Below are 22488 nucleotides of genomic sequence, written 5' to 3'. Positions count from 1 at the left end.
TATCCCAGCAACAATTCCAAGGGGGAAAAGTGAGGAGTGATAATCATTTACCTTTCAACTAAAAAGTCTGTGTCTGTATACCACCTCTGCTACTACTGGTAGAATTGGCTTTTCTCTCTGTGAATTGGCTTTTTCTCTACAGTGAGAGTGGACGATCAGGGAGGGAGAATATGGATGAACTGGAGGAGGTACAGTAGGGGATGCAATAGAAGTAGTGGTACAGTAGAGGATGAAAGAGATGAGTGCAGCAGGGGATAAGGATGGGGAGTTTTTACCTGACTAACAAGAATGCCTGTGACAATGGCCAGCTGATGCAAAGTGCCAAGTGCGCCCCTCAGACTGGTTGGAGCAATTTCACCAATATACATAGGAACCAGGCCTGAAATTAGCCCTGCATGAAACATGAACATAAAAGTTAAAGTGTAGCCAGGACCATCTCAATAATGACAATTTGGTTTAAGTTCAGTATATGTCTTGAATGAAAGCCCCTTCCTGAGTTCATTGTAAGGATGAGCCCTTGTTCCTAGGTATGGACGTACTTTGTGCAAGAGGTATTTGATATGACCCCAAATGCAGTTGTAGTTGGAAATATGAATAGAAAGAAATGCTTAGTCATGTATTTTGCAGTTCTTCATTACATTGTCTCATTTAATTAAAATTCATGTTAATTTTTAGTTTACATCATAACACCTTAGGTTGACTTCAGAAAAGAAACTGAAGAATGTTTTAATAATATTCTTAATCAGGGCTCATGGGATTAAAGGAAATCAGAACATATCTCCACCAGCCTCTTGATAGAGGTGAGAAACAACTTGCCAAAGATCACAAGCAACAGAGCATTAGTGTGAGAACTACATGCCCTATATGAATTTCCACAATGTAGAGGGTCTTCAAGATCACTGTTAAGGTGGCGATGAGGGGTGAGGGGAGGTGCAGAGAGGTAGAAGAGGTTAAGGATCTTAAGGATTCTTCCCCTGTTAGAAACCAGAGAAACCCAGCTTCTTTATTCTATTCAAATATTGGGCTTCAGAAAATATAAAATGTGTATGATGAAAGACTTTTGGTACTTAAACGAATACAAAACATTTATAAACACTAGGTCATTCTGCCTTCTGAAGCTTTCTTAAATGCACATGTAATCCGTGATGTTGGAAATGGTGGAATGACCAGCCATTTGCTGATTGCATAAAAAGTTCAGAGACTATCAATAGGTAAGTCTGAATTAAATATCTGGCATTTTCTTTTTCTTTTCTTTTTTGTTTTTTTTTTTTTTGAGACGGAGTTTCGCTCTTGTTACCCAGGCTGGAGTACAATGGCGCGATCTCGGCTCACCGCAACCTCCGCCTCCTGGGTTCAGGCAATTCTCCTGCCCCAGCCTCCTGAGTCGCTGGGATTACAGACACGCACCACCATGCCCAGCTAATTTTTGTATTTTTAGTAGAGACGGGGTTTCACCATGTTGACCAGGATGGTCTCGATCTCTTGACCTCATGATCCACCCGCCTCGGCCTCCCAAACTGCTGGGATTACAGGCATGAGCCACCGCGCCCGGCCCTGGCATTTTCTTAAAGATTTAAAAATAGGATTTGCAGAGGCTTCTTCTTAGAAACCACCTGCCCTTCAAATTGAAATGGATGATCTTTGTGTAAAAGATGCTTTGACAATTGTTTCCAAAATACATTTTTTAATGCTTCAAATTGTTCTTATTTCACAAATGAACATTTATATATGTGATATGCCATCTATATTTCAGCTGAATTTTACAGGTGCCTTTTTATGTGTAGCCTGTTGATCTTAAATAAGACAAAAAATCATTTATTTGGCCCTATACTAGGTTGTATTAACTTTCTGTAGTACCTAATACTATACCTTAAGAACACAATAATGTAGATAAGCTCACAGGTCTGAAGTCACATGAACCTGAAGTCAAATTATATTTCCTATAATTTTTAGGAACTTTAACATTCAGAATAGGGCCAAACATAATTTTAGAAGATGGTTGGGGAGTACAAGTTAGTTGACTATGCTAGGTATAGGTTGTTTTACAATATGTTTGTAGTATTTATTTTTAATTTTACCAAAAACATTTTATAATTTTTTTCACATTGTATTTTTTTAAATGGAGAGAAAAGAAAGAAGAATAATCATAACTGGGACTTTGTTCATAGTGTTATTACCTGCATTTTATGGGAGAAGAAGCTCAGGCTCAGATTTGATATTTAAGGCCATGCAGAGACAGTGCCAGAATTGATTTGCCCTGAATCCAAAGCTCTTTCCACATTTGGAGTTGACTCTTTACCTTGATAAAGCTACACTGGCCTTCATTATTTGTATTAATGTTGAAAATAATAAAAAGATGTTTAATTAGGCTGTTAACTTGGCATTTCACACTTTTACTTCAACTGGTCATTGAAGATACATGGAATTAAAGTCTTTTCTGTAGGTGAAAGTGTTAAAAATTCTTTTATATACAAATCCTATGTCCTCAGCCCTCCTTCTCCATCCCCATGGATAGAAATGCCTTGAAAAGCAACTACAATTTGTGAAAGTGGGTTAAATCTCAACCTAGCACCATCAAAATCAGAGCTTCACTGGCAGAAGTTAAAGATTTAGGCATTTGTTTTAGAGATCGAATGATTCTCCCTTTAGTAAACCACATTCCCTAGCCCTGTACCATTCTAGACATGACCGAGTGAAGCATTAAAGTGGTGGTGTCCATAGGGAGAGGGAATCAGACAGAAGCAGCTGGTATTTAAAAGTTCAGAATAAAGGAAGGCGGTTCCTCCCATGAAGTTTAGAGATTGAATGATTCTTCTTTTGTTCATAGTTTGTCTGCTATTGAATTGAATGATTCTCCTTTCGTTCAGATGTCTGCTATTTGCCTCTGAGTGTTTGAGAAGCTGTCTCTAAGAACTAGCGACTCCCACTATTCAGATATAAACTTCATAGGAGGAGCCTCCTTCCTTTATTCTGAACTTGTAAATACAAGCTGCTTCTGTGTGATTCCGTCTCCCTATGGACACCACCACTTTAATGCTTCATTCGGTCATGTCTAAAATCATACAGGGCTGGGAAATGTGGTTTAGGAGATGGGTTCAGAGGGCTAAGGTCTTGGCAGATAGAAGAGATGGAGACAGAGCAGTCAGGTAATCCATAAGGGAAGAGTTAAGGGTCTTGGTATACCATCTCCCACTGTCTTCTGTATCGCAGCAGTAATAACAACAGCTAGCATTTACTGGTAGCTTACTATAAGTCAGATTCTATGTGGAACATTTTACACGTGTTCTCACAATCACCCTATAATGCAGATATTATTATCCACTTCATTTAATAAATGAAGAATCAGAGTTAAATAATTTGTCTGTGATCATACTACTAGAAATGATGTCATTGCCATGGACAAGAACCTTGACAGCATCCTAATTCCTACTCACTGGTCCCAAATTCCCCTGACTCAGGATTTCAACTTTATGCTATTGCCTTTCCCTCTGTGATGTCACCCTAGACTCAAAAATATTCCTGAATGTTACCACATCTGCCTGCACAGTTACTTTCAGACAAAGGGGAGAGAAGGGGGGAGGGGGAGAGAGAGAGAGAGAGAGAGAGAGAGAGAGAGAGAGTGTGTGTGTGTGTGTGTGTGTGTATGTTTATGACTTACCACAATATAGTCCTGATATGCTTCTTCCAGCAATTATAAGTATATGAGATGGTCCCAATTTTGAAAACCCCATCAAGAGAGCTCCAACTAATGAAAGAATGTTTGCTACTAACATGGCTTTGATTCTGAAATTTTAAAAGAGCAAAGATTATAAATTCAGCATCAAAACTTGCTAAAGCTATTTGCTTTCAGAGCATGTTGAGATTTTTTTAACTTAAGAGCAATTATTTTAATTGTGCTATAAAAGCTGGTTGGGGAATTTTGAACCAAGATTGCTAATATGACTTATCATTATGGACTAAAGTATTAATACTAAGCAATATTTCTGATAAGAGAACTAGGTTGTATCAACCTAGGTTGATCTTTATTTTGAGACAGGGTCTTGCCTGGTCACTCAGCTGGAGTGCAAAGACACGATCATGCTTCATTGCAGCCTTGACTTCCCAGGCTCAAGCCCGATCTCTACATTTTGACAGAGATGATTCAATCATGGTGTTGACTAGCTTAAGATAACACTGCTGACAGTTTTTCAAACAACTACAAGTTGGTTGTTTTTTTTTTTTTCTTTTTTGAGACGGAGTCTCATTCTGTCGCCCAGGCTGGAGTGCAGTGGCGTGATCTTGGCTCATTGCAACTTCTGCCTCCTGGGTTCAAGCAATTTTCCTGCATCAGCCTCCCAAGTAGCTGGGACTACAGACATGTGCCACCATGCCCAGCAAATTTTTGTATTTTTAGTAGAGACGGGGGTTTCACCATGTTGTCCAGGATGGTCTTGATCTCTTGACCTCATGATCCACCCGCCTCAGCCTCCCAAAGTGCTGGGATTACAGGTGCGAGCCACTGCGCCTGGCCCAAGTTGATTATTTTAAAGAATAATTGTCTGGTGATAGCTAAATTCAATTCTGTAGTTGTAACCTATAACTTTTTTATTCTTTAAATGGTACATGTTTTTAATTGATCTAGAAAAGGGACTTTCAAAGTTAAATTTCCTTTTATATAAATTATTTGGAAGTAATTTAAAACATACTTTTAAGCCTTTTCATAGAAAATTATAATTATCTTTATTTTAACATTGTATGCCAACATATCTCCAAAATTTATAAATTAATAGTCACCAAGGTAAAAGACAATAGAGCTAGCAACAAAAACACTTTCAAAATTAATCAGATGAAAACTGCCAACATTTGCAGATATCTGTTACTTTTATTCCTAATTAATGGGAAAGTGAGGTACACAAGCAGATAATGATAAGGCCAATAAATGTCTGAGTAGACAGGTATGAAAATGTTTGTGGCAAAAGAAATGTAAACACCCTTGTTATATTCTGTTTCAATGCTTCAAACTTTGATAGGTGGGCTTTTTCTATGCAAGCATCTTTAACACCAAACAGATTTTTTTTTTTTTCTGGAACATGAAACTATAAAGTCACATACTGCAGTGACTGTGTAACAGCCATGTGATAGGCTAAATAATGTCCCCAGTAGCCTACAGTCTAATCCCCAGACTGTAAATGTTACCTCACACAGCAAATGAGATTTTTGTCAGTGTGATTAAGAATCTTGAGATGGAGAGATTATCTTGAATTATTTGAGTGAATCCAATGATGTAATCACAAGTGTCCTTATAAGTGTAAGGCAGAAGTTAAGATTAGAAGGTTGTGCTTCAAAGATAGAGGAAGGGCCCACAAGCCAGAGAACTATGGTTTGTCATTACAAGCTGGAAAGGGGCAAGGAATGCATTCTTCCCTCAGAGCCTCCAGAAGGAACCAGCCTTAGTGACAGTTTGACTTTAGCTAACTAAAACTGATTTTGGAGTTTTGGCCTCCAAAACTATAAGAAAACATATTTGTGTTGTTTTAAACCACTAAATTAGGGGTAATTCATTCCAGCAGCAATATGAAATGAGTATGAGGAAACTACTAGCTACTTAAACTTAAGGGAAACAGAGTGATTTAGAGCTGGTGAGCCCCAGGGCTACAGAGTAGAAAAACAGTTAAGGGGTGTTTAGTAGTTTAGACTATTGAGAAATGCTTTGCATCTACACAGGGACAGAGGACAGGCAAATTCAATAATTTACCTTAACAAGTTGTTACCACCTAGATAATAGTCTTTTTTATTAGGGGGAAAAAAGATTAAAAGTCATAAAAGAAATAGCCTGGAAGAATCTTTGATGCCAGATTGCCCTAGAGTCCCCTTTCCCTATCACCAAAGGATACTGGAGCACTTGATATAGTTTAAATTATTTTCACTTCTGTTCAGATATGAAAAATGGCCACAAATAAATAATTTAAAAAATACATGAAATAGCTGAATCAGGGAAAAAGAAGGTTGATGTTACCTAAATATATGTCTTAAAATCTGACTCAATATTTCCGATAGTGTAGGCTTCATTATTGTCATGGTCGTCTTATTGTCATCGTCATTATCGTGATCACAAAAGGCCACGTTTGTTATTTGCTTAATATATAATGTCATTCATTGTGTTAAGCCTTTTATATTTGTTCCCATTAAATTCTCACAAAAATGCCACAAGGTAGGTATTATTATTCTTTTTCGCATTGCAGATGGGAGGTAAACACCTTAGAGAACCTAAGTAACTTGCTCATTTTCATACAGCCATGAAGGGACAGGTCTTGGACTTGATCTGTATGAAACCAAAGGGTAATGCTTCATTTTAATGCATTCCATTTTTGATAGAAAAGAATGCATACATTCAAAGGCAAGCTACACATATCTTCCTTTACTCATGGTAGTGTGGATTGCCCAGAGCATGTTCTTCTCTACTGTACCCTGGTAATTAAATTGTAAATGTACAGCTTGGAAAAATTGACCTTGTAAACCCAAAACTATAAAATGGTAGCCACAGACATCTATTGGCATCTATTACACAACTGCAAGGAGATTTTTTTTTTTAAAGCAATAACTGAAGTACTACATTTTTATTTACTTTTAACTGATGGATAAATTGAGACTGGTAAAAATGAAAATCATGTCATTTCTCAATGAGTCTCTCTGGAAAGATAATTTTATGGGGGATGCTGATAACTTTTGGCCTAATTTTGATGTTGAAATTATGAACTTTTGGGCTGTTTTTCAAGTAGGATCATTTTTCTACTTAAAGCTAGGAGAAACCTCACTTTTTGTTTACCATAGGTCATTTGATACATGGTCATTTGACATTGTTTTGGGGTAAAACCATTGTTGATGCCAAATCCTGAGATTCAGAGGGTAAATATACCGGCCCCACCAAATGTTAATTAAATGTTAACAGTAATTAAACGTTTTAGGGTAAGTCACTGAACTTGTCAGAATCTTACCTCTAAATGAGGGGCAACCAGTGTTTACATTTTTTGTTCAGGAATGAGAAGTAGTATAAAATATCAGTACTTGCTAAATGATTTGTTCGTATTTTAATATGTAATTTAATTTTGCTTAATTTGATGTATTTTATTTAAGTTTTTAAAATAATTATTTTTCCTTTTTCCTTTTGTCTGAATCCACTTACTAGGAAATAATTTACTTTAGAAATAAATAATTATTATTTTGTAGAATAAACATGTCAGTAAAAAAAAAAGAAATAATTAATCTAGAGAATTCTCCATTTACTACTTAAACCAACTTGATACACATTGAAATTATTTTTAATTTTTTAAATGATGAAATTCAGTTTATTAATCTGTATTTTACAGATTCTTACTTAAAGTTCAACTGAATGTCAGCAAGTTGATTAAAATGTAAGAAATTGACCACTGTCTTTTATGGTGGAGAAAACTCCTTTGCAAATAAGAATAATAGTAAAACTTGGGTTACCATGATATTGTAGTTAAGAAAACTTACAGTCATTTTATATAAAACCTCCAGTGTAAGAGGAAGAATTATCAGAATTTTAATAACAAGACAGCTAAAAATTATAATTTATAGTAGGAATTGAAAAAAACTAAGTGAATTGTAATCTAGAATTAAGTTAGTTAACTGAATTGTTATTTACATCTTTAAAGGCGTTTTCATTTTCTAAATTTTTCATGTTTGACATGTTATTTTTATCATGAGAAAAAAGATAATATACAAAAGCTGGACTCAAAGAGGAGAGATTAAATCTAAAAATTAATAATTTGATATTCTATTTCCTCTCTATATAGGGTGGGAAATCCCAACAGCTTTAGTACGCATAAATAAGTAAAATTTGAGGGTAAAGGCGTTCCACTGATATTTTTAATACAAAAATCCTAATAGAAACCCAAGTTATCATATACACCATGGAATACTATACAGCCATAAAAAAGGATGAGCTCATATCCTCTGCAGGGACATGTATGAAGCTGGAAACCATCATTCTCAACAAACTAACACAAGAACAGAAAACCAAACACTGCATGTTCTCACTCATTAGTGGGAGTTGAACAGTGAGAACACATGGACACAGGGAGGGGAACAACATAGCCTGTCAGGGGTTGGGGGGCTAGGGGAGAGATAGCATTAGGAGAAATACCTAATGTAGATGACAGGTTGATTGGTGCAGCAAACCACCATGGCACATGTATACCTATGTAACAAACCTGCACATTCTGCACTTGTACCCCAGAACTTAAAGTATTAAAAAAAAGAAAACCCAAGTGATAAATGGAGATACTCTTGCTTCATCTCTGGTTGGGGCTTTGAGATAGCAAGTAGTTACCAGCAGCCAGAAACTGCATACCAAGTACGTTGAGCAATTGGGAGCTGGGGATGTTGACTGAACCTTTGGACTTAACTGATCCAAATGCCAAATTCTAATATAAAAAGGCAAAACTGGATGTATGAGAAACAGTGTGATTTGGTGAAGCAAACAGTGGACTCCCAGGTTAAAAACTCTCATTAGTCTCTTCTGCTAAGTTTCTGAGTTAACTGTTCATGTAGTGGTTTCCTAGTATATTTTATAACTTACAAAGCTAGAGGATCAAAGCAGTTATCTAGAAATACACACAAAACTCGCATTTGCTGTAAATGTCTGAACAATTAACCAGACTGTTGCAACAGCGTTTTCCATTGATTTGACCTAGCATTGATAACATGCCTCATAGGGTCATGAGTTGAAAAAACAGCTCTAAAACTATCCTGCAGGAAGAAAGACAGTATTTTCCTAAACAAATGTTAACAAAATGAAAATATGAACGTTTCTGTTTATGCTTATTTATGAAATTTGCCTACCTTCCAAGTGTGTCCCCAAGCCACCCACCAAAGAATGATGCAATCATTCCACCAACTGCAAAGCTGGATACAGACAGGGACCAGAACATGGTGATTAGGTCAGCAGCTGCCACAGTCTCTTCCTCAGTCCAAGCAGTTGGTTCTGGGCTCATTGAGTATGCGATTGTGGGAAGTTCATCTGTACTGTTGATAACATAGTTGTTGATGGCTTTTCGGTCATCCAGTGGAACACCCAAAACATGTCTATAGTGCGATATTATTATCTAGGAGATAAAGAAAAATATCTTTACTATTTCAAACATTCTATGTATTTTTGTTTGTTTTGTCTTTAAAGTGTTTGTTACATATTTAAATAGTACCATCTCAATTATGGGTTTTATATACGTATAAACATGGATAGATTTGTTTACAGTTGGCCATATCCTATAAAACAGAGGTCACAAATTCCATTGCCATCCAGAACCAGGCAGGAAAAAATAAATGCAGGAAACATGTAATACTTTGATGTCTAGAGGACTACGACACATTTTCTACTATTTGGGACTAGGTGGGAATGGTCAGGATTGTAGAACTGGAGAGCATTTACCGCACCTAAAGGAGAAAGCTGCAAATGTGAAACTGATGTGGGATGACCTTTACTTTTTTAACAGAAAGTCAGAAATCTGCATTTCTATGCAAAATTTTTCAAGTTTTAAATATTGGCAACGATTGAAATTGAAACTATTTTGCAGGCTAGGCTGGGTGTGGTAGCTCACACCTATAATCCCAATACTTTGGGAGGCCGAGGTGGGTGGATTGCTTGAGCTCAGGAGTTTGAGACCAGGCTGGGCAACATGGTGAAACCCCATCTCTACAAAAATACTAAAAATTACTCAGGCATGGTGGCACATGCCTATAGTCCAAGCTACTTGGGGGCTGAGGCAGGAGGATTGCTTGAGCCTGGGAAGTTGAGGTTGCAATGAGTCAAGATCGAGCCACTGCCCTCCAGCCTGGGTGACAAGGTAAGACCCTGTCTCAAATGTATATACATATTCTGCAGGCTAAAAAGATACATTTTCATGCTGGTGTTACTTCTGCACAGCAGGATTTAAATTGACTTAGTATTTTAACAGAAGCATAAAAGTGGATATAACAAAAAAGACTGGGAAAGATAAGATGAGGGTCAAAAATAAAGTTAGCATACAGAATTCAAACCCTAGGTGGTGTTTCTTTGTTGGAAGTGAGCTATACATTTACCAGGAAACTTCCTAGCTGCCAGGGCAAAAAGAGGAAAACAACCAAGAATATTATTGATGAATTCCAAAGACAACAGTAAGTTAGTGGCCTTTGAGAGGGTATTGAGACCTGAAGGAAGTTTCTCCTGTGGATCCTCATAGAGTTAAGTGTATAACAGAACTAACAACATGGAAAACTAAATTTCATGGAGCCATATTTTGTGATGTGCTTCAGTAGGGTCCAATTATACAAAAGTATAATTGAGTAAAAGGCCGTCTTCCTCCCATGTCATCCCTCTAAAAGATGATTTGGTCACTGTGTAGCATCAGTGAGCTGGGAGGGTACTCTCTGAAAAGGACCTGAAATGCAGCTGCTCTGGGTTTTTAGTTACAGGCAAGGCTCAATTGATAATGCCAGCTGAGTTAGGGGAAGAATTGAGCATCCTTTTATAAAAGAAGCCTGATCAAGACATTTGCTTCAGGCCAGGCATGGTGGCTCACGCCTGTAATCCCAGCACTTTGGGAAGCCATAGTGGGTGGATCACTTGAGGTCAGGAGTTCTAGACCAGCCTGGCCAACATGGTGCAACCCTGTCTTTACTAAAAATACAATAAATTAGCTGGACATTGTGGCTGGAGCCTGTAATCTCAGCTATTCGGGAGGCTGTGGCAGGAAAACCGCTTGAACCCAGGGGGCGGACATTGAAGTGAGCTGAAATCACACTACTGTACGCCAGCCTGGGTGACAGTGAGAGTCTGTCTCAAAAAATGAAAACTAAAACATTTGCCTCACTAGAAGGCTGCCTTATATGAATAATATGTGTAGACAAAAAAAAAATCTGGAAGGAAATATCCAAAATGTTCTCAGCAGTTTGCTCATTCAGGTAGAATAATTATGGGTAATTTTTTTCCTAATACTGTCTTCAGTAGGCATGTGTAATTTTCATAACCATATGAAAATGTGATTTTAAAATCCTTTCAAATAATCCCATATGTTATTCAGCTAATAAAAAAAAATAAAGGGCTTAAAGACTCATTCTTACTAAATGGAGTTTCAGCAACTCTTTAAACACAGAAGGAAGGGTCTATATATAGAGAGGGCACCAACCTGAATGCTAGTATGGGGATCACTGTTTTCAGCTCTGGCTCTAGGACTTGGATTGAAGGAGGTGAAACCTTAGCCTAAACTGCAGGGGATGGTTTAATTTTTTTTTTTTTTTTTTTTTTCTGGAGATGGAGTTTCACTCTTGTTGCCCAGGCTGGAGTGCATTGGCACCATCTCAGCTCACTGCAACCTCTGCCTCCTGGGTTCAAGCAATTCTTTTGCCTCAGCCTTCCAAGTAGCTGGAATTACAGGCATGCACCACCACGCCCAGCTAATTTTGTATTTTTAGTAAAGACGGGTTTCTTTCTCCATGTTGGTCAAGCTGGTCTCGAACTCCCAGCCTCAGGTGATCTGCCCGCCTTGGCCTCCCAAAGTGCTGGGATTACAGGCATGAGTCACTGCACCCGGCCGGGGATGGCTTAATTAATGATGTGATAAGGTCTTCCACAAAAAGAGAAGGGGCTCTATTAATCAAGTCATGGTGATGTTGAACTAAATTCCAGGAAACCTGCTAAATTGGCATGTGTTGTCATCACCCACACAAAAGAGATATGACTCTGGTCTCTTGACTGCCAGCGCTATGCCCTGGGTCTCTCAGCCTGCCACACTCATGATGATTGTAACACCTAATTGGATCACATCTTTCAGCAGGAAGCAGCCCTTTTCAGGTGATGGATTATGGTCAGCACACATTTCACATATCCACACCCTGCAGTATCTTACATTTTCCTTGGGGCCCGATGTTCTAAAAGAAGCAGAAGAAATATAACAGACTTATAGAAGGCACGCCAAAAACATTTGTACCTTCAGTTTATGCCACCTCTTCCCCAGGTTCCTTCTCTCTCTCTCATTAATTCACTCCTGTTTATTGAGCACCTTCTTTATGCCAACTACTGTGCTTGGCACCAGTGATAGGAAAAGGAACAATTCATCAGTCCCGCCCTCAATGATCTCACAGTCTGAGTTAGAGCAGAGGGGAATGAGGGCTGTGGGAGCTGAGAATAACATACCTCTCCTGTGTATTCACTGCATACCAGAATAGGGATGCACAAAAGATGTGAAGAAAATGATTGAAATGATTCGATTAAAAATTCACCCAAATTAAAAAAAAAGAAAGAAAAACAAAAAATTCACCCAAATAGTCATCATGGAGAGAAGCCAAACTTTACTGAACTTCTTGAACATTATTCTGACGTTTTACATTATTTTGCTTTGGATCACCTATGGGAGACAGGAATGGTGGGGGAAGGACTATAATCTCTTTTAGTTTAGGGCTTCTTAAGGTTTTAATATAGTCTGGAAATGGGCATAATAAGGTTGTCGGGAGGATCCAGTGGGGAGATCCTATGTTAAAGCACCTGGTGCAAATAAGTAGGTGCTCAAAACATGTGCCCTGAGTGAAACATATCCTTCTTATTCCCTGGCACTTTTCATTCATGTATGGCTGAGAGCTCTGAATGAATGCTGCAATAAGCTCTTTTTTTTTTTTTTTTTTTTTTCTTAGAAAGTATCCTTCAGTACATGATATTCTGGCTGGAGTTTTCTGTGAGCTCAGCAAACAGCAGGGTCAGAGATTAAGAATTCTTTATTGCCTTCTTTCTTTAACGTGCAATTGTTAACTGAGGAGTCAAGGCCAAGTTATCAGCTTTGGAACAACTTGACACATCATACCTGACAGGCCAGGATAGCCGTGTGTCTCCCACGTGGACACTCTTTATTTCTGTGTATGAGGAGCATTTGATATCTATCATTGACAGAACTTGCCAAAAAGAGAACTTGTATGTATTTCACTTGCCTGTTGAGGTGCATTTATCACACCAATGTCATATCCAAACTGGAAGGAACCCAGTGCAGCAGTGATGACAGTGAAAACCAAGGTCCCAGTGACCTGCAGGGGGCAAAACACAGGGCAGGGAGACACCAGGCAGTTTTAGTTTCCCATCTTTCTGGCAGGCTGCAGCTTGGATTTCTTACAGGGTTCACAGGCTGGTTCTTTCCCCTGAGTATCGATTTACAGTATGCCCTGTGCTCCCGGCAGGCAGGTGTTGTTCATACAAGAATGTGAGAGCCATCATCATTTCCCATGCACTGCTGAAACTGAAAGAAGTTTGGGACAACTTCCTCCAGGGGAGGAAACAGACATTCTATTCCATATATGTGTATGAGAATAACATACCTCTGCTGTCCATTCACTGGATACCAGAACAGGGAGGCATATAATACATGAGGAAAATGGTTGAAATTATTTGATTAAAAAAATCCGCCCAAATAGTCATTATGGAGAAAATCCAAACTCTGTTGAACTTTACATATGTGGATTCAGAATCAGGTCAGAGAACTGGAATTGCTGCTGATGAAAGGGAACTGCCAAGGTAGAAAGAGTCATTATATCACTGGAAGCAGTAAAATAAGACACAGTGATAAAGAGATAGGGAGCTCTTTTGGATGTTGCCATGGTGACAAAACACCTCAGTATTCATATAGGAGGCATTAGCTAGCCTTTATCATGTTCTGCATCAACATCTAGGGAAGGATACTTTTCAGGACTTGTGTCTAGTTCAGCCTAGAATTTTAGGATAAGAGACATTATTTTCTCCCCAACTCCATGTAGCTACAATAAAGCTGTGGAAAAGGGGCAGATCATTCATCCCCTTGAACTTATATTTACATGTCTAACTATCTCAGATAAATCACATCATGCATACAGATACTTAGTGTAGCCTTTTTTATGTGTGTGCATGTGATAGCAAAATTGTAGAAAGAGCCCAAATATCATTCAATGGGAAGTAGTCAATAGATTCAGATACATCATAATACATACATCAGATACATGTAATATGCTATGCAGCAGTTAAAAGGAATAATATGATTACATGTACTGACTTATTTTTAAGTGGAAAAGGAAGTTATGTAATCTGATTAATGTTTTGTAAAAGGCTTAAACATGAGTGAGTTTGATTAAAAAATCAGTTACTTGATTTGTGCATGATGTATATAATTCATAGAATGTTTTCTTGAAGAACAAATGAATTGATGGTCCTTAAGGAGGAATGTGAGGCTGGAGAAGGAGAGCGAAGGAAATTTTTTCTTTATTCATTGATTAGATATTTTATAAGGAAAATATTTCATGTGCATTTATGTAATTTAAATTTTTGAATAAAAAGCTCAGGTTATAGTGGGAAGTTTTTTGCATAAATAAATGAGTCATGTCAACATGGATTCCAGTTCTCGCTCTTGTAGTGGGTGTGTGACCCAAGCCATTTCCCTTACAGGCGCTTCAGTTTTTCTCTAAATTGTGAGATGATTTTAAATCCCCTTACCCTAATATAAAGCCCTAGCATAAAGAATAGCAAATTAGCCAGGACCCCTCATTACCCTGAAAAGCTAGAGATCAGGAATTTCACTAAGTAGTATCACAGAACCACCCTGGGAGCCCTTGAAATTATTTAGTCCAGTTGTTCTAAAACCAGACCCTACTTGGAGAGCCTGTTACACATGTAGCTTCTTAGAGACAGCCCCAGACCTACTACTGGATTGGAATCTCTGGGGTGGGGATAGGGAATCTGCAGGTTTACAAAGCTTCCACCCCTTTCACTAATATAGGGGGTATCTATACAGACTTTCCCTCCTAACAACTTCCTTCTCTGAAAGAAAGGACTTCAAAGTTGACCCAAAAGATATGGTCATATGATACATATGTATTGTCCAAAAGAATAATATGTATGTGATATATAATATTGTATAGTATATTTATTAGATATAAATTGGCCAGGCATAGTGGCTCATGCCTGTAATCCCATCACATTCAGGGACTAAGATGGGCAGGTGGCCTGACCCCAAGAGTTTGAGACCAGCCTGGGTAGCTGGTAGCAAGACCCCTACAAAAAAGATCTCTACAAAAAAAGAGCTTTACTAAAAAAAATGTAAAAATTAGCAGGGCATGGTGGTGTACACCTGTAGTCCCACTGACTCAGGAGGCTGAGGCAGGATGATTGCTTGAGCCCGGGAGGTCCACGCTGCAGTGAGCTATGACTGTACCAACTGTACTCCAGCCTAGGTGACAGAGCAAGACACTGTCTCAAAATATAGATGTATATTTATTTTGTATATTTATATGTCATTTACATCTGCTATATATTTATCACATATATTTGTATATCATTTATATCGTATATAAGATATATATTAACATTTTATGTTTATTATGCATGAATTATATATTATATAAAATGCATACACATACTATATGATATATGGTATATGTGATTGTGAAAGATTTTGAATTATTCTCTAAAATGTAACTAGATATCTAAAACTCAGTGGCTCAGATATCCAAAGCCAAGATGGTTTTATTTACTCAGTTGGTGGTTTCTCCTCAAATCCTTTTTCCCTTTAAGCTGTTTCCAAGGATAGAGATTTTCATTCTTTTTACAGAGAGTAGCCATTGTCAGAAGTGAGGCGGTAAGGAGTACCCTGGGAGGGCTTTAACCCACCTCCCTCATACGCTACATCACTAAAATCAGAACAATCCGATGTGAGATGCAGTACAAACAGATTCAAAGCCTAATACTACTCATGCTATCTGCGTGCCTGTTCACTATGTGGATTATCTCATTTACTTCTTATATTAGTTTTCTATTGCTGCCCTAACAAATTATCACCAATGCAGCAGCTTAAACAACACTAATGTATTTATTTTAAGGTTTAGCCAGGCATGGTAGCTCATGCCTAATCCCAGCATTTGGGAGGCCAACGCTGGAGGATTGCTTGAGGCCAGGAGTTCGAGACCAGCCTGGGCAGCATAGCGAGACCCTCCATATTTGCAACAACAACAACAAAAAAACATCTATAGATGAGAAGTCTGGTTTAAGTATCACTGGACTAAAATCAGGACGTTGGTACACACAGGCTTGTGTTCCTTTCTAGAGGTGGTTGGAGAAAATTTGGGTTGATGGTGGAATTCAGTTTCTCATGGTTATAGGACTAAAGTCTGTCTTTTTGCCCTAGTTATAAACTAAGGACCATTCCCAGCTCTAGGCGTCACCAAATTTCCTTGGCTACCAGTGCCCTTCTTTCATCTTTATAGCCAGTAATGTGCAGGCCAAGTCCTTCTCATGTTACATCTCTCTGGCACTGACAAGGAGCTGGGAAAGTTCTTCCCTTTTAAGAATACATAGGATTAGATCTGACCCATTGGGGTAATCCAGGAAAATCTCATCTCTAGGTCTATTACCTTAATCACATCTGTAAAGTCTTTTGCCACATAAGGCAAGATATTCCGAGGTTCTTACAACGAAGCTGTGGACATCTTTGGAGGATGATTTTTCTGCCTCCCACATTCCTCATGGCAGCACCATTAATAGTCCCATATTATACATAACTAGATTAGTTTAACATCTCACAGTTAGTAAATTAAAGAACAATGACTTGGTTCCAGAGCTTATGCTTTTAACTTCTTGGTGATTTTGGATCCCTCATTAGTCAGATACAGACATTCAAAAGCCATGCACATCTGAAAAATCTAGGATCATAATCTTTATAAATAAAAAGCTAAGAGTAGCTGGGTGCTGTGGCTCACACCTGTAATCCCAGCACTTTGGCAGGCAAAGGTTGGTGGATCACGAGATCAACAGATCAAGACCATCCTGGCCTACATGGTGAAACCCCGTTTCTACTAAAAATACAAAAATTGGCTGGGCATGGTGGCACATGCCTGTAATCCCAGCTACTCAGGAGATGAGGCAGGAGAATCACTTGAACCTGGGAGGCGGAGGTTGCAGTGAGCCGAGAGGGTGCTACTGCACTCCAGCCAGGCGACAGAGCCAGGCTTTGTCTCAAAAAAAAGAAAAAAAAAAAAAAAGAGCCAAGAGCATACATACTCACAGAATTTATCACTTGTGGGTGTTTGGCTGTTTGGCTTCAAACACCTAGAAATCTCAAGCGCATTTTCTCATCACCTACCACACAAATTCCTTTCCCCCCACATCCCAATAGAAACTTTTGGTGAGGTCTCTGGACAGAAGTCCAAAAAGGGAAAGCCTGTTCAATTGCTCATATGTAGCTGAGCTGAAGAGGAACCTCAGGATCTTCCCACCACCAAGCCCAAGACCACAATATACTTCCCCAATCTCATCCCTGCATCTTCTTTTCTTTTGTGGCATTTGGTTTCTTAGTGACTGCCACCTCCTACTTCATCCCTGGGTTTCTGCTTTCTGGGGGTTCTCTCCCTCTCCTTCTGCCAGAAAAACATATAATTTATTTCTCCTTTAAGTGTCCAATCAGAAGCCATGCTAATGGTGAGCAGGGGCAACACAGAAATGGAAGTTGGGGTGACAGCGATAACTGCAGCAGATTTACTTCTCTATTCTCTCCATTAGTTCTCCCCTGTCACTTTAAACACACAGCCTAAGTCACAGCTGTGCTACCTGTTCCCACATTACTTTGACAAAAATGAAAGTTAATTTTTAGAGATGCTGGAGATCCCATTCTATTCCTTTCCAATCAAATTGTTCCAAGTCCCTACTACAGAAATTCTGGAGCTGTTTCTAAGATCAAGTTCTCATTTTATTGGAACGAAAAAAATAGCAACTATGAAGGAGATAGGACACTTTCGAAACATTTAGAAATCTTAGCATGTTATTAAAGTCATTATCTTGTGGTCTTCCTGGTGGCTTTTTGAGGGTTGATGTGGTCCTGCCACCCCAGGGCCTGCAGTTCCTTACTTTAACTCCCCTAAATAGAATTTCACCAGATTGGTCAGATAAGGAGCAATCTCACCCATTTTAAGCAAGTCACTTGAATTTCTGAGAATTGCCAACAAAAGTGATTATCCCAAATATCAAAATCTCTGAAATTGCATGCATTTTCTTTTTACTTTCTTTTTCTGTCTTTTATTTTCAGGTTTAATTCCCCTCTCGGAACCCCATGTTAAAATGGCTCCCTCCTCCTTGTCTTTTCTTTCTCCAGTGTTGTGAAATGAAAAGAAGTCAAGTTTATAGTCAGCCTCATACATGGCTTGGCTCTAGACTTGGTCAGAGAAGGTTTTGTTTCTAAGAGGGTAATTTCTGAAAACAACCAAGTCTTAATAAGCCCCACCAACCTTCATTCATCCACTCTAATCTCCAAGAAGTTGACACAAAAATAAGTACATAAGTGCTACTGAAAATAGCAAGAAATTAGAGAGGATCTTAATCCAAGTTCGGGGGTTCCAAATGGTTTGCCTTTTCTCAACAACCCTGTTGTTGAGGTAGGAATTATTATTATCATTTCATCTATAGGGAAATCACATGGAAAGAGTAAATAACTTGTTCAAAGGCCACATACCTAGTAAGTGCCGAAGACCTTCAAGCCTTTTCTCTTAACTTATTCATAGATTACAAGGTGTTCAGCTTGCTTTTAAAAATGCCACCTTCATTAGGAGTTTAATAATCTTAGGTTAGAGAAACTAGATTTCATATTCAATGTAAAATATGCTGCTGGATAAATGTGGAAGGGTAAAATAAGCAAATGGCCGAACATCAACATAAAACAGAATGTAGTGGTTATATTGTGGCTTATAAGCCATATAGGGTCTATTAGAAAAAACAAATAGATGTAGGAGTCAGAAAAGCTACAAAAGAGTCTCATTTAGTCTCCTAATGTCACTGAGCCTAAGTTTCTTTGCCTATAAAATGGGTATAAAAATAGTTAAAGCATAGGGTTACTGTAAAAACGAAATAAGGCAAATAATATGGTCTTCCTATAGACAGTAAAAGGGCTGCGGAACAAATGCACCTTAATCATGTCTTTATCATCTCATTCATTTCTTTTGTCAAACAGGTGTCAACTTTTTAGACATTAACAATACTCTTTGCAAGAATACCACAAAGTACATGAAATTATTTCTATTTTAGAGGTGAGGAAACCAGGTATTAGAGAGGATTAAAGAGCATGCCTAACATCACACAGCTATTGACAGGTACGGTAGTGTGAGAACCCAGAGCTGATGTTCTTCAACCCCACTGCTAATCAAAAGAGCAGATTTTCCAGCAACTACTGATTGACTAGATAGGGAGGAGAAGCTCATACTCTTTTCTTTAAACTGCACGTCTCCGAAAGCCAAATCAAAGGTGATCTTGCATGCAACTTTGGAAAAAGCCAGGCACTTATCAAGTTGCAATTTTTAAGTTGAAAGAGGCTTTAGAGAACAATGGATTCCTGTCTAATTCCTCCATTCTTTGGTTGTAGAAACTGAGGTCTCACAGGCCAAGTTGTTTATGTTATTTGTCTGATTTCTGTGAGTATTTTGGGCACATTCAGAGTGACAATTCAGGTCTCTTGACCCTCAGTCCCTTGCTTATTCCTACTTCTTTCAAAGTCTGGATAGATTCACAAAGCTGAAAAACATTGCACTTTACCTCAGTTCTCATTCTTTCTGGGTTCCATTATTAGTCTGTTCCTTGGTTATCGAGAAAACATCTACAACATAATTTCAAAAGCCCCTAAGGAAATTTAATGACAGTTCTGAATGAAGCTGTAACATCTGCTATATGCCAGACACTGTGGTAAGCACATTACCTTCCTTTTTGCAGTCTCTTCCAAACTTTATTTGATTACTATCTTCATGAATTTTGCTAAATCTATATACCATCTATGTAGCTGTTAACTTAATATTTGTCTTTATATTGACCTTAAAGTTCTAACTACTTTAGTTTTATCCTGGGCTATAATATTCATGAAATCATGATGTGCTAATGATTCTTTAAATGCATATTATATAAACACTATTGAAATGTATCATTGGACTAAAACATTATATAATATGTATTTAAAGTGTTTATTTATATAATATATGTATATATATAATATATAAAGTGTTTATATTATATTTTATCATTAACTTATAAGTACTATGTTTCTATTTATTTAAAGAATACATAACACTATTAATAGTTATATAGCTATTAATGTTAAAATGTTTGTCATCTAAGCCTCTCTAATATCATCTCATTTAATTACCCCAAAACTCTAAAATACTCGGATAATTCCTGAATATCCCATATTATATCACTGAGCCTAAGCTTCTTTGCCTATAAAAAGGGTATATTATATCCCAATATGTTCTTGTTTTGTCATAAAAGAGAAAGGCCAAAGCTCAGTTAAATAACTTAACCCAGGTTTCACAGCAGGTTAGTGGCACTGCTAGAACCCAGATCCAAGTCTGGCTGACTTCAAAGCCAGTGCTCCTAACCATGCCAGCTAATGACATGAAGCAGTGCTCACCAGAAAGCTGTACCAGATCACAGCTTAAAGGCGATACCATACAAAGGCACAGATTGATTAACTTATATTATTGTGTGTACAGGACAGGGGTGGGTGAGTTTATTTAGGAACCACGTATAAGGGAACAAGGGCACTATATCCTTTTTATTTTCAAGCTTTTTTTTTTTTTAAAGTATTGGCTTTGAATCTCAACATTTTACTGGGGAGTATAGCCTTTAGCAAGTGGCTCACTGTGACTTTTCTCTGATTAGTTTTTTATTTTTGCCTGATAGAATAGCAATAACTCACATTTTGTTTTGTTGAGTGGATTAAATGTGTAGATTAAATGAGATAGCTAGAGAGAAGTTGAAACAGTAGTGTAGTGATCATTCCATAACCTTCACCTTTAGTCACCAATGGTTAACATTAACCACATTGATTTAAATCTCACTCTGTGTGTGTTTGTGTATGTGTTGTTTTGGCAGAACCATTTACAAATAAGTGCAGATATTTGTGTAATCTCACCCCTAAATACTTAGCACGCGCAAAGAACAAAGACATCCTCCTACATAATTAAATACCATAATTATATCCAAGAGTGTGGCATTGATACAGTAATATTATTTAAGATGCAGTCATATTCAAGATTTCCCAACTGTCTTCATATTTCCCTTATTGCTGTTTTTCTCTTTCTTCCACAATCTAAATCATTTGTTGCCTTTGGTTGTTAGTTCTTCTTAGTCTTTTTAAATCTAGAACAACCCTTCTACCTCTTTTGTCTTTCCTGTTTTTCATGATTAGATTTAGTTTAATCTGCCTTTGTTTTTTGGTTGGGAGGGGACACATTTCTTTAGATATTACTACATATAATATCTATATTATATACTATATATAATATGGTGTCGCAAAAATTACTTGAAAAAAGTTATGCAGACTAGTCGGTTAATAGAACAAAAATCCTTAAAACCCCAATTACTGAATAAGAAACAGTTCTTCAATTGGCAAAGTAAAGAGTATTAATTTTGATCTATGGTAGCTGCGCCCAACCTCCCCAAAATCCTCTATATGACTTGAATGTACTCCCCTAACTATCTCCTCAAAACCAGACTTGAAATGAAGATAAAGCTGTTTTACCTTATCTTCTGTCATTTTACTAGTTGAGAGTCCTCCTATCAATTCCAGGTCTTGCGTGAGTGTGGCACATGCACCTAGCTCCTGCCTGTTTATTTGCAGCTCTACCTAGGCCTAGTTATGTATTGCAGGAGGAGGAGCAAGGAGAGGGAGGAGTTGGATTACTCAGACCTAAGAGTCCAAGTCTAATCTTCTCAGCAGCAGCTGAATATTGATGGGAATCGAATCAATAAGTGCTTTGCCTCAGCAACCTGTGGCTTCAGTGCCTTTGTTCCACTAGGAAAGGAAATGGGAGCAGGTCCCTTGGGCATAAGTTACAAACCAGAGGCAGTCACATTTCAAGGCATGTTTTGTGTGGCAGTGATTGGGAGCAGGTGAAAAGAGAAATCTTTGGAGTCTTTTGTAGAAGATGAAATATGCTGAGCTGCCAGGCTGTGTTGTGGAGCATGGGAGGCACACTGCACTCTGCTCCACAGAGAATTAGTGCTGTGGTGTTTCTGTTTAGAGCTGGGCTGTGTGGCCAGAGACCATTGTTGACTTGAATGGTTACCTGAATGAGCTTTGGATAGTTATGGACTTGGGTTTGAATCTCAACATTTTACGGGGTAGTATATGACCTTAAGCAAGTGGCTCACTGTGACTTTTCTCTAATTCATTTTTTATTTTTGCCTGATAGAATAGAAATAACACACATTTTGTTTTGTTGAGTGGTTTAAATGAGATAATATGTGAAAGTGTTTGGCATAGTCTCAACATATATAATAAGTACTTAGCTTCATGTATGTCAGTACATACATGAAGTATGTACTTGCTTCATGTACGTCAAGCATGAAGTATGTACTTACTTCATACAAATACTCTGCTTTAGTACAGGGTTCTCAAATAAATCTGCTCATATTGCTTGAGCTTGGGCCTTTCTAAGTAACCCTTAATGATATCCAAACCCTGTGGGGGT

At 38.0% G+C, this 22488-nt stretch overlaps 1 protein-coding gene across 2 annotated transcripts in view; it reads right to left on the bottom strand.

Moving 5' to 3' along the window:
• Positions 1-21642, bottom strand: part of SLC2A2 (solute carrier family 2 member 2) — a 34047-nt gene extending 12405 nt beyond the window's left edge. Inside the window, exons 1-5 of one of the 2 annotated variants that reach the window (XM_032258300.1) lie at positions 21537-21642; positions 12958-13050; positions 8845-9107; positions 3659-3783; positions 276-391 (exon numbers count right to left, since the gene is read on the bottom strand). In XM_032258300.1, the coding sequence (XP_032114191.1) occupies positions 276-391; positions 3659-3783; positions 8845-9107; positions 12958-13050; positions 21537-21551 (612 nt within the window). In that variant the 5' untranslated portion in view covers positions 21552-21642. The remainder of the gene's footprint in view (positions 1-275; positions 392-3658; positions 3784-8844; positions 9108-12957; positions 13051-21536) is intronic. The other variant, XM_032258301.1, reaches the window with a different exon arrangement.
• Between the last annotated feature and the right edge of the window lie 846 nt (positions 21643-22488).

This window comes from Sapajus apella, unplaced genomic scaffold (assembly GCF_009761245.1).
Source record: "Sapajus apella isolate SASKATOON/1434 unplaced genomic scaffold, GSC_monkey_1.0 scaffold101, whole genome shotgun sequence".
Taxonomy (NCBI): Eukaryota; Metazoa; Chordata; class Mammalia; order Primates; family Cebidae; genus Sapajus; species Sapajus apella.
The sequence above is the reverse complement of the archived record's forward strand: the minus strand, read 5'-3'. Positions and strand labels throughout refer to the sequence as shown.